The sequence below is a fragment of the Falco rusticolus genome, chromosome 7 (genome assembly GCF_015220075.1).
Source record: "Falco rusticolus isolate bFalRus1 chromosome 7, bFalRus1.pri, whole genome shotgun sequence".
Classification (NCBI taxonomy): Eukaryota; Metazoa; Chordata; class Aves; order Falconiformes; family Falconidae; genus Falco; species Falco rusticolus.
Window position 1 is genome coordinate 21,968,463 of NC_051193.1, and position 14,491 is coordinate 21,982,953.

Genomic DNA, 14,491 nt, shown 5'->3' on the forward strand with positions numbered 1-14,491 from the left:
TTTACTACCAAAGTAAAGTGTTAAGAGTATTCAACTATGTATGCCTACTAGAACGAAGAAAGCCTTAGGTAAGAGAGGCAGTATATGTATGGATAACAACTAGAATACTTTGGTTAATGAAGATTTAAATAAAAGGAAGTAGCCACTTTAAAATTCTTAACACACATTTTTCAGGGCACTTCTGTATTTACGTTTTCATAATATGCCACCAGATTCCTACTTCAGTACCATGAAATAAAAAATTATTAGCTTTTAGAGGTATTCACCTTTTCTTTCCTATTTTCTGAAATCTGTAATATATGCAAAATTTTACAAAGGCTTGACTAAAACTAGATAAGCTTACTTGTTCGCTATAATGTCTAACAACTCTCTTCATCAGTTGGTCTCTCTTGTAGAACTGATATTTAATTTCAAAGAAAGCAAGTCTGAAAGACAAGTAATCACACATTAGTTATAGATATCCTTCCTGCTTCTGAATAGTTCCTTCAGATAATCCTGAAGCCTTATTCTCTTAAAAAAGAGCCCAAACCCCATCTTCCCTTTCCCCAAAGGCTGTATATATTTATAAAGTCAGTCAGCAAAGTATACCATGGACCCAATTATTAAATGTATAGTAGCTTTATTAAAATATTTTTAGAAGATCTTTATTAGCTTACTTGAAAATAAGATCATCCACATCTGTTAGAGTGGCTCCAATACTTTTCAACAGCAAATTCAGAGAATGGATGGCTATCATTTCTTCTCTCCTATCTGATGCTTCTCCACCAGAAGCCAGAGATAGACTCAAATGCAACTATCAAAGCAGAATTAATAAAACAAGACAAATCAAGACAAAAAAAAAAAAAAAACCCAAGACACTAGACAGGTTGTGTGGTGCGCATGTAAACAAAGCAGTGGTGAAAGAGTGGTAAAGTGTACTTTTACTCATTTTGAGGAAATGAACAATTTCAATGAACATGCTTGAACTCACAAAGATATTACTATTAAAAATACAAGGTCCTGGAAGTTGCCCTGGAAGTTTAACTTTTTTTATGTTTACATCTATAAATTCCTGTAAACAATGACAGAAACATGTTAAATAGGTGGAGCTTAATTCCCAGTAAAAGTTAAGTAAATCAGAATATAAGATTTAACTAGTTTGTGTGTATTTTTGCAACTACTCACTCTTTGGGGAAATGCATAAACTTCAGAGAAGTGCCTTTAACACTAAAATGGGATTGTTTAGTGTTCCTAAGACAGTTATTTTAACAGAATTCCACACACTTTTACGGGTGGAGAGGACAACAGAAAATTACTTTCCTTTCCTCTTGTTCACCACCATAACCAATTGTGCTCCCTTCTACTCGCTTAAAAGAGGGCATAGCAGTTAACTTGCATGATTTGAGTTTTTAATGATTCCCAGTTTTCTCCACCCATGCCTCGCCACCACCACCACCCCAAAAGGCCATTTTCAGTCTTCCACTATCCAGTGGTTTATAATATTGAGATGAGACACCGAATTAAGGTAAAAAAACACAGGAGAGAAAAAGCAGCCCCCTCCCGTACATCACAGGCAGCCCATCTAGACACTTCAAATAAAGATGCAAAAGAGACTTAAAATTATAACTGTTTCTTTAACAACTTTAACCAGACAAGGTAAGGAATGATTAAAAAAATCACAATAATGTCTTGTTCCTCTAGTGTTTTCCCTGGTTTCACATTTTTCAAAGTTTATAAGCCAAATCACATCAGAAAAAAAAATAATCTGAGAATCTAAGTGTACCTTAAGAGGTAGTGAAGAAGTTGGAAAAAGCGACAGAATTTAATGATCTGTATCAGAATTTACGTCTGCCTTTTATATGTTCAGTGAAAAGGAAAATAATTATTTTTCCTCTAAACTCTTTTTCAATCTGATATCCTTAGGGGATTCTGTTGATTCAGAGTAACATACAATTACTGATGATCCTTCTTCCCTTGCTCCGAAAAAATCTATACTGGTTGAAGAGAGACATGAAGACAAGCGCACGGAAGTGTGTTTTAATGTATGATAAATTGCAATACTTGGATACCTTCAGGCCAGCATTCTCTCTAGCCCTTCTCATTATTATACCCATTGACTCTACCCACTTAGCAATGGTTAAGGGTCTGTTTCTACTCATGGGCAACTATGAAAGTTTTTCAACAAACCATTAAGTTCTAGAGAATATTTAAAAAATCCCTATTAGGAAGACAGCATGAAGACCTCAATTCCTCAGAAGGTTGATCTGAGGATGTATTTACTATATGGAATTAATAAGCCAGTTGATATCATGATACCTTAACCACAAGTATCTCTTTAACATACCTTAATTGGAGAAATATGGAAATGCTCAAAGAAGCTGAGCATTGACAGGTCTGTTAGGGAAGACTCCATTAGCTCAGTGTTAAGTGCATCCACATCTTGTTGAATTAATTTAGACTGGTTTCATTAAGAAAAAAAAGAGTAAAGAGAACAGAAGTTAATCTCATCACCATATATGTAATACAATTAATATTATATATAAAGATGAGTAAAAAAATCTATGCATATGAACAGCAGAAATAATAATCAGTCAAATGTAATAAAACAGTTAACTAGTTAATCAGTCAACACCTCCAAAACTGGAAACAGACTAATTACTTTTTGTATACCAGACTATAACTGTACTAATACATTTTTCAATCCAGGGGAAAACAAAATAATAACCACCCTAAAAAAAACCCCAAATCCACACAATTTCTGGGTGACTCTTCTATTTCATGCTGTATCACTTGATATTCCCTTAAATTCCTCAATCACTTAAGGTATCGCTTCAGAACTACTAATAAAATAACTTCCTGAGCTGCTTTGTGGTTTTGTATTTCCTCACAAAATTAGAATTTTTATACAGTAGATAAAATTTCTAAGAAAAGGAACTTATAAAAATGACTCTCCTAAGCACACTAGAACCAAATACTATCCATCTATATACGACTTCGAGCCATGAAAATCTGTTGTTCTCTCTAAAAACAAAAAGCACTATAGACTAACAAGTCCACTCCATGAACTCTAATGTTATTTCATCTACCACCCTTAAGCCTTAGTAGCCACTGTTAAAACAACTGTGCCATCAATTAATGAAACATGAAAAGAGCAGAAGACAGTTACACATACCCAAGTATCACTTACTCAAACTTGTCAATTAGTAATGCTCACCGCCAATGCTTAACAGAAAATTATCTAATCTTGTCCCTTTATTCACTGCTGTCAAATGCAATATTCACTCATTTAAACTGAAATTTTCAAAAAACAGCAACACTGTTACCATAAAGGCCCTGTTCTGGTAAAAATCAGTTTATTTCATACATTACCCTTTGTTTTTCAGCTTCTGGGTCTGTAGAGGGAGTGAAAAATTCACTAAGTGCTCCTAAAAATCCCTGATCAATTTTCAGTGCCATTTCCTGGATAAGAACCATGAAGTATCTAAAATGGGAAAACAAGTGTGTACCTGTAAAAGTTTAACTTGGTAATCACATGCTTACCCTGTTTGAAGTTTTACCTAATTGAAATTTTGTTATGTAATGTTGCATATTAAGACACAATCTACATTATCAACTGCCTACTTACAGTTAGAAGGTCATAGCAGCCTCACAAAGTTATACATTACTGCAGTTTATTCGTATTTTAACACTTTCCAACTATACCTAAAAATACTAACTATCACCAAATACTACTTATATTCATACATTATGATTCCATGCGCTCCATGGATAACATACCTAAACAACATATTTCCACCTCTTATCCAGCTGCCTCTCTCTGAAAGTCATATTACTGAATATTTATTTTATTAAAATTCATTGTCCTCAAATATTATACACACACTGGTTGGGTACAGATACTTGCATTAGAAGCCATCAGTGTAACATTCTTGTCTCATTTTAGTACAAAACCCCAAGACACAGCCATATAAACTAAAACCCATACATTTCACAATGTAACCCACTGTACTGGGCCACACTACAGACTGTATGAGCTGTCTGTTAGAGCACCAATAAACTCAGCACCGTACAGCAAACAGGCAGACACGCAACTCCGATATTGTAGTACAAGAGGGAGATAATTCTGATTACTAAAGAATCTGCATATCAGTCCCTTCACATGGTCAGTCCTTATTTTCTAAAAGTAAGTTTCTTTTAGAATGATGTTTAAAAACTCAGTCCAAAGTCAAAAGTAGTTTGGACAGGAGAACATGAACTTTAAAACAAGGTTCACTTCTAAAATACATAAAATCTCTAAAGTTATATCACAATACACTGTTAAACTCACTTGAACTGCAGTACTTTGCTATATTCGTTGAATCTAGTGATGATGCTGATGTCAATGAAGGGTTTTGGTTCTAAATAGAAAAAAATAATTAAGTATACGGAAAAAAAACCCCAAATTGCCAAATTACTACTTCCAAGGCTGAATAAATCTGATATTACTAAAGGTTTTCTCTTACCTGAATCCAAAGCAATTGACTTGGGAGGGGCTACAGGATGAAATACAACCGGAAACATCGATCCTGGTAATTGATTATCAACCTAAAAAAATATTGTATAATTACAGGAATATTTTAATGACATGATAATCCAAGACCACTTTCATTTGAGAAAGCTTGAGAAACTTGTTTATAGAGTGCGTTCAAAAAGAACATCATTTTTATTTGGGGGGAAGGAGAAAAGAGGATTACTCTGATGTTTGGAGTGTTATCCATTTAAGTATAGAAGCCAAGATGGTTGGAAATGTTGCACGAGGAATGCTTACAGAGATTCACAAAGGTTCACTCGGAGGGCTACAGCTGATAGCATACATTGAGTGTAGCAGTGAAAACGACCTTCAGGCAAAATCAAAAACAAAACGCAGAAGATAAAAGTAACCAGCTGATGATTAAAAGCATCAGAGTCCTCAATGAATGCCCTCCCCTGGGGGACTCTAAAGCACAGCAATTGGAGATGAAGATGACAACAATGATGACTATTTCTCACCACTGTTTTCCTCTACTACTAAACACTTCTCACTAGTACCTGCTGAAGTCTCTACTGGTTAATTTAGCAACGTTATTAAAACTGACTGGAGAATACTAACCAGGTGCAAGTGTTGCACACGAATTCGCTGTTAAGCTTATACGCAGATATATTACTGCATACTATTTCTGAGTATTTATATGTCAATTATCTACTTTCCATTAGACAGGTAGTCTTTGTACTAAAGATCTCTGAACCTCTAGACACAGCCTCTAGAGTCATGTGTTACATGACTATACACAAATTATGGTAAATAAATTTTGAAAAATGTTGAGGTTTTTGTTTAATACACCAAAACATCTCTCTCTAGAAAGCAACTTTGCATCATAACACCCTGCCTTACATTACCCCACAATTTTACAGGATTTTTTCTTTACCACTTGCAAAATCCTGGGATGGTAGTTCTGCAGCACTTCTCAATAAATGAAGCATTCTTAGCACTTCTGCTACTCTGACATAGTGAGCAGAGCACCACATATGTAAGATTTGGAGGTACTTCTTCACATAAATGAATAAAATAAAAGCCTTAAAGTGCCTGTTTTGTTTATGGAACATGATGAAAGATGGTACCTGCAGCCAATACAGTTGAGCCCGTAAGCTTCTTTGGTGAGGCGACTGTTTGAATTCAACCTGAATTCCTGACAGGAAGTTGCGCCGGATGCTGCATCTGACTGGGAGACGCATTTCCATTGGAACCCTACTAAAATTCACCTGGAAATTTAAGCAAGCAGAGTTAACACACGATTTAATTTGAGAAATAGTAAAATGTTATGTTACTAATAAACAGACTAGCAATCAAATCCTGCATTTTTCCTTATTTTGTGATCACATGGCTACTGAATTACTTGACCCATTCAATTACTCAATCCACGCAACCCACTATCTGCATGGAATGTAATGAGAACCACAAGTTAGTCTGATAAGCACATTACATTGCAATTTTAGTTGCCCCAAGTGTGAATCTCTGTTTCATCTTAGTAAATATTTCTTCATGAGTTATATATTACAACGGCATAATTAAAGATCTTTACATGCAGCTGACTACTTTCCCCGATGCTTTTATCCGGATCCTGAAACATTTAAGTTATGAGGAAAAAAACGAAAAAACCTCTCCTTTATTTTAAGTCAACTTACAGATAGGACCTTTTGTTACCACACACTTCAAATGCACTACTGCAATGTACAATACCTAAGTATTAATAGAGCTGAGGATATATATGTTTTTCAAATTAAAGGATGATATAAAAAACAAGCCTGATTATGGTACTATAAATGCCTGTATTGTGCTTAGCCATTTCAACATGCTAAATTTATACGTGGATTACAGGCATGTATAATCAATGTCAGAAAAAGCTCAGGTAAGTGAATTAATTTCAAGTCTTTGAACACTATAGGCTCCTTTCTCATATCAAGTCATGGAAACTGCAGCTTACCAAGAAGCTAAACCCAAGATTTCTGCGACTAAGTTACATCAATGAGAATATAGGTTCATAACTAACATGCAGATACCAAGCAATCTTTTCTACCACACAAAAGCAAAATTCTTTGAGATTCTTACTTCATAATACCAGTCTGGAAAAGACCTCAATACAAAAATGTTCTACTGTATAATATGTGAAACTATTGCAAAAAAAGCTTGCTTTTTGTTGTGCTTCTCTTAACACAGCACCTAACCTTATTTTTACAGACTTCTGTTTTGCCTGTTCCACATTCTGCAATCATTTAAACACTGAAACCTCGAAACATACCTCAGTATTGCTGTCTAGTTTATGCCAACCTTGAGCTTGGAAAGCACTCTTACAAAGATACTGCTGATAGGCTTGTTCCAACAGGTTTATTTGCTTTTGATTAAATGGTTTCCACTTCTGCCTTGGTTTCAGTTCCCAAACGACACCAGAACTGCAAGACAAATAACAAGTTAAGAATTTAAAAGTACTTACACCTTTCTTACGTATGCAAACCATGTAAAAATATATTATCCTAATTTTTCAGTCTCAAAAAAACCTATTGTGTACTTTTGCTTAACAGAAGCTAAGAAAGCAGGCACTTAAATCCTATTTATTCAAACTGCACAATAGGAATAAGGTAGAACTTAATTTTAAAATGTTTAATTTACATTAATTTCATTTGAAAGATATTCCCTTCAACTCAACTGTTTAGGTGAAATTACAATATGCTGTCAAATTTCAATTATTTCAATGTATACTTAGGCTTTCATGTGCAGTACCTAGTAACTCCTATATAAGAGATTTCTTGTTTATTTTCATTGTTAACAAGAGAAAGTCCAAGACTGTGGATTGACAAGTTTATTTCTTGATCAGGTTGCTCCAGCTCCTCTGCTTGTCGTGCTTTAGAAACTAATGCAACATCATCAGTGAAAAGTAGCACTCGTTGGCGTCCATCCAGGAAAGACACCCAGTGTATCTGAGTATTTGCATTGTAAGGGAACTGGCCACATTCATCCTGTATTGGGGGGGAGGGGAGAAAAAACAAAGTATTAATATACTCTATATACTACAGGAATAAATCCATGCTCTTGCTCTATGGTTATAAGCAAGCAAGTTTACTGGCACACATACAAACTGGAACTCAGTATTCTTCTTTGGTCAGTTTACTGCATCATACTGACTTGGTGGTATCTTGTATCCCAACACTTGAAATATGCTGGGGGTGGGGATTTCATATTTTTCTTCCTTTTTAGAAGTAGCCATTCCAGCAATATTTGTGGATGAGAATAATATTGGAATTTATGAAACAAAGGCCTTCACAGCAAAAGAAAATACTTAGAAAGGTAGGTGACAGGGGAAGAAGGCATTAATCATGTACCACAGATCAGTAAAACCAGACAATGATGAAGATCTCTGCTCTCCAAATGCTGATACTCCTTATTTGTTAATTTGTGAGGCAAAACTGAGACAGTTAAAAGCCTCTTCTCAAAAGCCCCAAATAATCATGATTGACTTTTCAAACTAAAATAATTTGTAAACATATAAAATTTGACCCAAGAAAAGTGCTTATACAGGAAAGCACACTAATTAGTTAACTGTCAGAATTCAGCTGTGAGAAACTAAATCCATTCCCAGTATAACTGAAACACTTGCTTTCTTGTCCCTACTTTTAGCTAGTAATATTTTCCGTTTTCATATCTCAAGTCTGTGCATAGTCAACAGAAAAACCTAGCCACCTCTGAAGAATTCAGAGTTTAGTAAAAGGTTCAAGAGGGCTGCTATTTAGAAACAGACACACATTTAGCCTGCACTCCAGTTAGGTGAGGAAAGTCTTCCCCCATCAACGCTTGCTCCCCTATTCTTTAACAAAATACTTGCCCAGCCTTATCCTAAATTTACCTCTGCTTCTCATTACAGTTTCCCTCTTTCTCCAACTCATTTCCCACCTTGGCCATTGTTATTTTGCTCCAGCTTCACACATGTTTCTGTTTTAATACTGCATGAGTTACAAACACCGGAATAGTTCAGTGAGCAACTCAGAATTTTCAGCTCCATGCAAGCATTTCCCATAGGAAGCGAGAGTCACAACAGTTAAAGATTTTCTACATCTTTAGGAGATACTTTAGCTGCAAGCAGCACTTCTGTAAAATTGGCAATTTATTCATCCTCTGTACTGTTTAGATACATCCACAGCTCATACACTTTAACTTTCTTCTTTCATATCCAAGAAAACCATGGATAAAATACAGGTTGGAGTTTGTGTGCAGTCCTCCAAATACATTGATCTAAGCATCTGAAGTCTTGCTACTGAAGAGTACATTCAGAAGTCTCTTACAGGACAAGACAAATGCAAATTTACTGAAGAAGCTTTCTCCCAGATAATTTGTATCTTGTTACAGTCCTAGATAGGTTCAGCATTTACTTGTCCCCTTCTGAAACTTACCTTAAGTAGGTCATGTTCACCAAAGTTCTGGGAGTAGCCCCAAGTCAATTTTCTTGTTTTAGTTGGATCTGTCCATGCAAACAGGCATACTTCCTTTGGTTTCAACTCCATTTCCTCTTGCAATCCACTGCAGGTTAAAAGAAAAAAAAGAGTAAAACGACAGCATTCACTTGGTTAAGAGCAACGACTGAAGTGGTGCCAGCAGCTCAGGGTGCTACACGCTCCACCCCTCCAGCCTCCTGGGGTGAAGCACGAAGGGCCCTAGGCTACCCACTCCAAACAAGTCCAACGGTAGCGAGGCTCTTAGAGAACTAAGATCTATACTCCCACTTCTTTCTCTCCACTTTCTCAAACTATGAATACTGCTTAAAAGTATACAAAATACCTCATTAAAATAATATGATTAAGAAAAGGGGTTTATTCTATTTTTCAAGGTAGCATAATGGTAAAAGAGAACTACATCCTTCACAAAGGATACACCCCACCCCCCACCCCCCGTTAAATACCTGATGGTGAATTGTTTCTTTTAAATACCTCTGTTTATATCTGAGGGAGTCCCACGAGGTATGGTTAACAATAAGAGCTGGAGCAGCTCCTTCATGGTAATCAGAGAAGCTTATGACAGTAGAATGCTCAGAAACATTCACATCTACCAGTAAGCCCCCATTCTGGAGAGAAAGTTAGACAGAAAATTCAATATTTGTTCTATGCATAAATTCAAGTTAGAACAGACAAAATAATTATTTTTAAGCTTTCTTAAGTTCATTAGCATAAGGCTTAAATGGAGTATTAAGAACAGACCACACAGTCTCACCAATTCTTCCAGTCTCAGCAGGGTACCGTTATCCTGGGCTTTAAAGAGGAATGGTTTAGATAAGCTTTCATAGCCAACTACTCTTACACAAAGTTCACCTGATGAGCTTTCAGGCCAAAATGGAAGACACTGTAAAACAAGAAGTATGTGTGACTTTAACAGTTCATATATGTGCAATATACTAAGCCAGCAGTAAAACAGTCTCGTGTGACTAAAACTATTCCAGATGCCTTAGTTCTTACTCCAGCATGTGGTGATGAACATCTCATCTACATGTAGTAAACTATCTAAACTGAAGGACTTTGTTAATTTACCAACATATACAACCTGTGCTGTTCAAGTTGCCCTGAGATGTGAAGTATCCATGCGATGTCATTAGAAGTGACAGAGCTTCTATAAAATAATTGCTTTGTCCTTAAGTGACAGCTGGAGACCTGTTGTTTGTTTGTCTACAATAACATCCAAAGGAAAAAACCTGAAACATTACCTCTGAAGCAGAGATATAATTCCATTTGTTAGTTGGAAAAGAGCCATTAGGACCAATTTCTCCAACTTCTAGTTCCAGGGAGGATTTGTTTGCTATTGTGTAGAACGGAGTGAAGGTAACTATCCTGGTAAGGTTAAAACTGCTCACTTTGATGCTAACTCCAACCTGTTGAACAAAGACAATTTGATCAAACAATCAAGAACAAGCTTAAAAGTCAGGATGGAAAAACAGAAAAGCCAATATTACTGTAATTACTAAGGCTAGCACAAACACTCCTGTTATGAATACCTGTAATAAAAGAACCAAACAGCATGCAGCGACATCAGCGAACTATGCAATGCAATTAATGCAATGGTAAAGCAACAGTTTTAGCTGTAGCGTTTGTGGGGAAAATCCAACAGAAATCCCTCTACAGGAAACCCAGAAGGCCTAAAATGATATCATCATCAGAGATCAGTCAAAGAGTACACAGAAACAAAACTCCCCAGATATCTGCATATTGTTATTATGTGCAATCTACATTCTGCTTAGTTGTGGAAATGTAGTCTTAGACAAGGCTGCTGTATGAAGATCTAAACACTTGCAAACAACCATGAATTTTGAGTGTGAACTCCTACCTCCATTATGTAAGTTCACCACTGTATTTTCAAACAGCCCCGTACTACACGTTTGTTACAATAAATCATGTGTTTTGAATTACACTGAAACTTCTGTTGGTGAAACTACTTGTCACCAAGTGGAGACCTGAACAGCTGGGGTGTAAATGTTATTACCCTAGTTGTTAAATACTTCCACTATTTAAAAGCAGTGTAAGTAGTGAAGCAAAGGCCTTAAGAAGAAATAAGTCAAGCCAAAAGAACCCCAAGAGAGCTCCACGAAACACAGAAAACTATCTTACCAGATAGTCCATGTTATTAGCTGAACACCTGACACATCCGTAGCTTCCTACAGTATCAAGGGAAAAGCTACTGGACCAAGTGCTAGTTGAGATACATAACTGGATCTACACACAAAGAAGAACAACATGGAAAGTATTTCAATAAATTAATTTCAATTCTATAGTTCATGCATTACGGGTTGCAATTATATCACATTTAGCTGTATAAAGACAACTAAGTGCTTTTAAATCCCTCTATAATTCAAGATAAGCATAAGCATATAGTACCACTATTCATTTTCTGATTTATTAGTCTGCACCTGATTTCTGGGTAAAATGTTACAGTAAAAGCTAGCAAAATACAGGAGTCCTCATTTACTCTCATGTTTGTGACAGCACTCATAGATGGGAAATAAAGCTACAATTTTGTGGTGCTTCACAAACTTGAAGGGGGCAGGGGGAAATAATGAAAAGATGACCTTGTCAAAACTGTTCCTTCAACCATTTCTTAAACTATTGTTGGGTGGAAAGATGATATTTAAAAGGAAGGAAGGGCCACTTGACAAAATTCCTCTATTACAGTACTCTTCATTTGATTGTGTAAATATCACATCAAAACAAAATAAATACATTTGACATAGGACAGAATATTTACATAGTGCATTTTATATGTCAAGGTACCTAGCTGACTGAACCACAAGCCTATGATTCCTCTTTATTCAGTGGAAAACACCTCCACGGGAAGATTGAGAGCAGCCTTCCTTTTGACTATAAAGGGAGTCCACACTCTAAATTTACATATCTGCGTTAAATTCCTCTCCCCAAGGAAAGAGTTTTCCAGTAGGGTATCCTCTGAGTTTTCAGGACCTAACCACTCTATACCATCAGCCAGCTTCGGGCCAGGAGGAAAATTAGCCAATGGGATGCAGTGCAAGACTTAGACACAAAATCTATTGCAACTTTCTCCATCTGCCTTCCTTTCTTAGTCCAAAAAGTATAACAAGAAAGCAACAGCCAAATGACAGCCTATAGATTTAAGTACTACAGAAAAATTCCTTAGACAACAATCTGTGAGTGTGTGTGTGTTCCTCCTCAGAGCAGTATTTTGAAATACCACCACCACAACCACTGCCTACAATAAGCATACCTTATTTTTACTAAAAATATTCTTTTTTTTAAAGGAGAACAAAACAATATCTCTGTAGTCTGCTGGATGCTTCACGTGTATGTCTTCGGCTCGATACTGGAGAATACGGGAAGTCTTGTTGATTATCCAGTAAGGACTGAACACAGACAAGATCATACGGCTTCCAATTCGCCTAGTATGTACGTAAATATCCACTGTCATCACTGTTGCAGAATGGGATGTGAAACACAAAGAAAAAAATTCAGGCATCCCATCACAAATTCTGAGATGTCCATTCCAGTCTTTGCCTTGGTATTTTACCAACACAAGCTCCATTATTTCTCCATGGATTCTTGAATGAAAAACATCTGCAGCAATCCCTTCAGGCAATTCACGGGCTTCTGCTGTCCCCTGTAGCAAAATCAAAGGAGGCAAATTTAAGTTCTTAAAATATAAAATTTAAGTATTCAAAAACCAGCATTTTGTTCTTCTGTTGCAGGATGCATGTTTCAGGTATCTCAGTACCACACACCCCAGTCTCCAATCACTTTCATTTGAGCCTGATCCTATGAGTAATTTGAGATGAATTGCACTTTTCTTGCAGGGCAATAAAGGCTGCTTAATTCTGGATTTCAGGAAGGCAAACTAGCTCCAACGCATCCCGTCTCTGTTTCCTCCCTCCCCCGTGACTTCAAAATGGCAATGAGTTCTTATTCACATACTTAACACACCAGGTGCAACACTGAACCGGACTGTGCTGCAGACGTACAGCCAGGACTTTTCACATTAAAGAACACCCAAGGCAGAAAGCTGGCTGCTGCGCCATACTGTCTGGCAGCACAGCTTTCCTAAGGCCCTAACATCCCACAATAGTAGCTTTCCTAATTTTTACTGAGAAACAGTACATTTTTACTGTATTGCACAGCAGCCGGGCTTGATTAGTTGAGGGACGTGAAGACAATAAGCACACATCCATCTATAGGTACAGTGACTTCAGAAACAGATTTCAGTTACTAGTTTCTAGCTCCTCAGTCAAGGAATGGCACTCTGATCTACATTCTGTCACCAAGTACTGAAGTACAGTGAAGGCAAGGAAAACTGGAAATAGTGCCATTAGGTTGTTGGACAGGAGTGAAAGACAGATCTAAATGAATGTCACACAGCCAGTTATAAGAGTAGGACAAAATGGAACAAAGAGGATGATAGTTCTAAATCCTCACAACTTTTCTATTTACTAAAATCACACAGCTTTCATGAAGAAATACTAGATACTGAAAATAATAAAAGAGAAAAAAAGTCTGCATAGCAGCCCGCAAGGAAATCTTCCATTTTTTGTATGGGAAGCCTCACAATAGTCCTCAGTGAAGAACCAGTGTCAGAATGGAGAAGCTATGTTTTTTACATAGAAGAAAAGCTCCAGAAATTTCAGATGCTTTTCCTTACACCTCTCTTTGTGAAACAAAAGATACCTTGCAAAACACAAAGAGGATCTCAGAAGAATGAAAAAGAGAAAGACCAATCCAGTGCAGGATTCACATTTAAGGAGCAAGGCAGAACTGCCCAGACACACCCAAACTGAAAAAAAAAAAAAAATCCCTAAACCTCCCTGAATCAACCTACCAGCTGGCTCACTCATTTACAACAGAAAATACAAAACCTAACATTCATTACCTTCCATACTACTTCTAAGTAAATATAGTCTTACTTAAAATCAAGTAAAGGATTTGCAAACAAAACCACAATAAAATAACTTACCTCAAGTAAGTACCTCAAGGAGTATGGTAACAGATTCCTCAAAGTCAATGTAGGGTAAAAGTGAATGATGTAGGCAGGATCCCACTCCTCTTCATAAGTTGAAATAAAATTTAGTTCATCAGGTACAGCTGTTGAGCTGATTATCAGAGGCAAGAAGTTTGTCTCAGTGGCTGGACACTGCAACAAGCACTTCACTTCATTGCTCCTATGTAGCTCTTCCCTCCAGGCAATGTAAGTCGTGGACTCTTTAAACTGACCCTCCAACACACCCGTTGGTCGAACATACAGATGACACCTATGGGAAGATGACAAGTAATGGTACACAATAGCTTTGCATTGACAGCTAACTTCATCCATTTTCAATTGCCACCACCCTGAAGGGCTTTTGCAACACACTAATTGCCCAATAAAGGTAGCATTCTGGGGTTTTTGCACAGTCAGGAGGGGTTCCAAGGGCAAATTTAAGCTTCCACACTAATGCTGTATTTGTGCGTC

The 14,491-nt window shown here is 36.8% G+C and overlaps 1 protein-coding gene across 3 annotated transcripts in view; it reads right to left on the reverse strand.

The window, feature by feature from the left end:
* The window catches only part of VPS13C (vacuolar protein sorting 13 homolog C), a 97,075-nt gene that overhangs the window by 17,844 nt on the left and 64,740 nt on the right, over nt 1–14,491 (reverse strand). For all 3 annotated transcript variants that reach the window (XM_037394049.1, XM_037394048.1, XM_037394050.1), the window contains 16 exons: nt 13,997–14,291; nt 12,263–12,652; nt 11,137–11,241; nt 10,239–10,403; nt 9,752–9,880; nt 9,472–9,605; nt 8,938–9,064; nt 7,274–7,509; nt 6,795–6,945; nt 5,617–5,757; nt 4,482–4,563; nt 4,307–4,376; nt 3,349–3,460; nt 2,324–2,437; nt 657–793; nt 344–425 (listed from right to left, as the gene is read on the reverse strand). In XM_037394049.1, the coding sequence (XP_037249946.1) occupies nt 344–425; nt 657–793; nt 2,324–2,437; nt 3,349–3,460; nt 4,307–4,376; nt 4,482–4,563; nt 5,617–5,757; nt 6,795–6,945; nt 7,274–7,509; nt 8,938–9,064; nt 9,472–9,605; nt 9,752–9,880; nt 10,239–10,403; nt 11,137–11,241; nt 12,263–12,652; nt 13,997–14,291 (2,470 nt within the window). The remainder of the gene's footprint in view (nt 1–343; nt 426–656; nt 794–2,323; nt 2,438–3,348; nt 3,461–4,306; nt 4,377–4,481; nt 4,564–5,616; nt 5,758–6,794; nt 6,946–7,273; nt 7,510–8,937; nt 9,065–9,471; nt 9,606–9,751; nt 9,881–10,238; nt 10,404–11,136; nt 11,242–12,262; nt 12,653–13,996; nt 14,292–14,491) is intronic.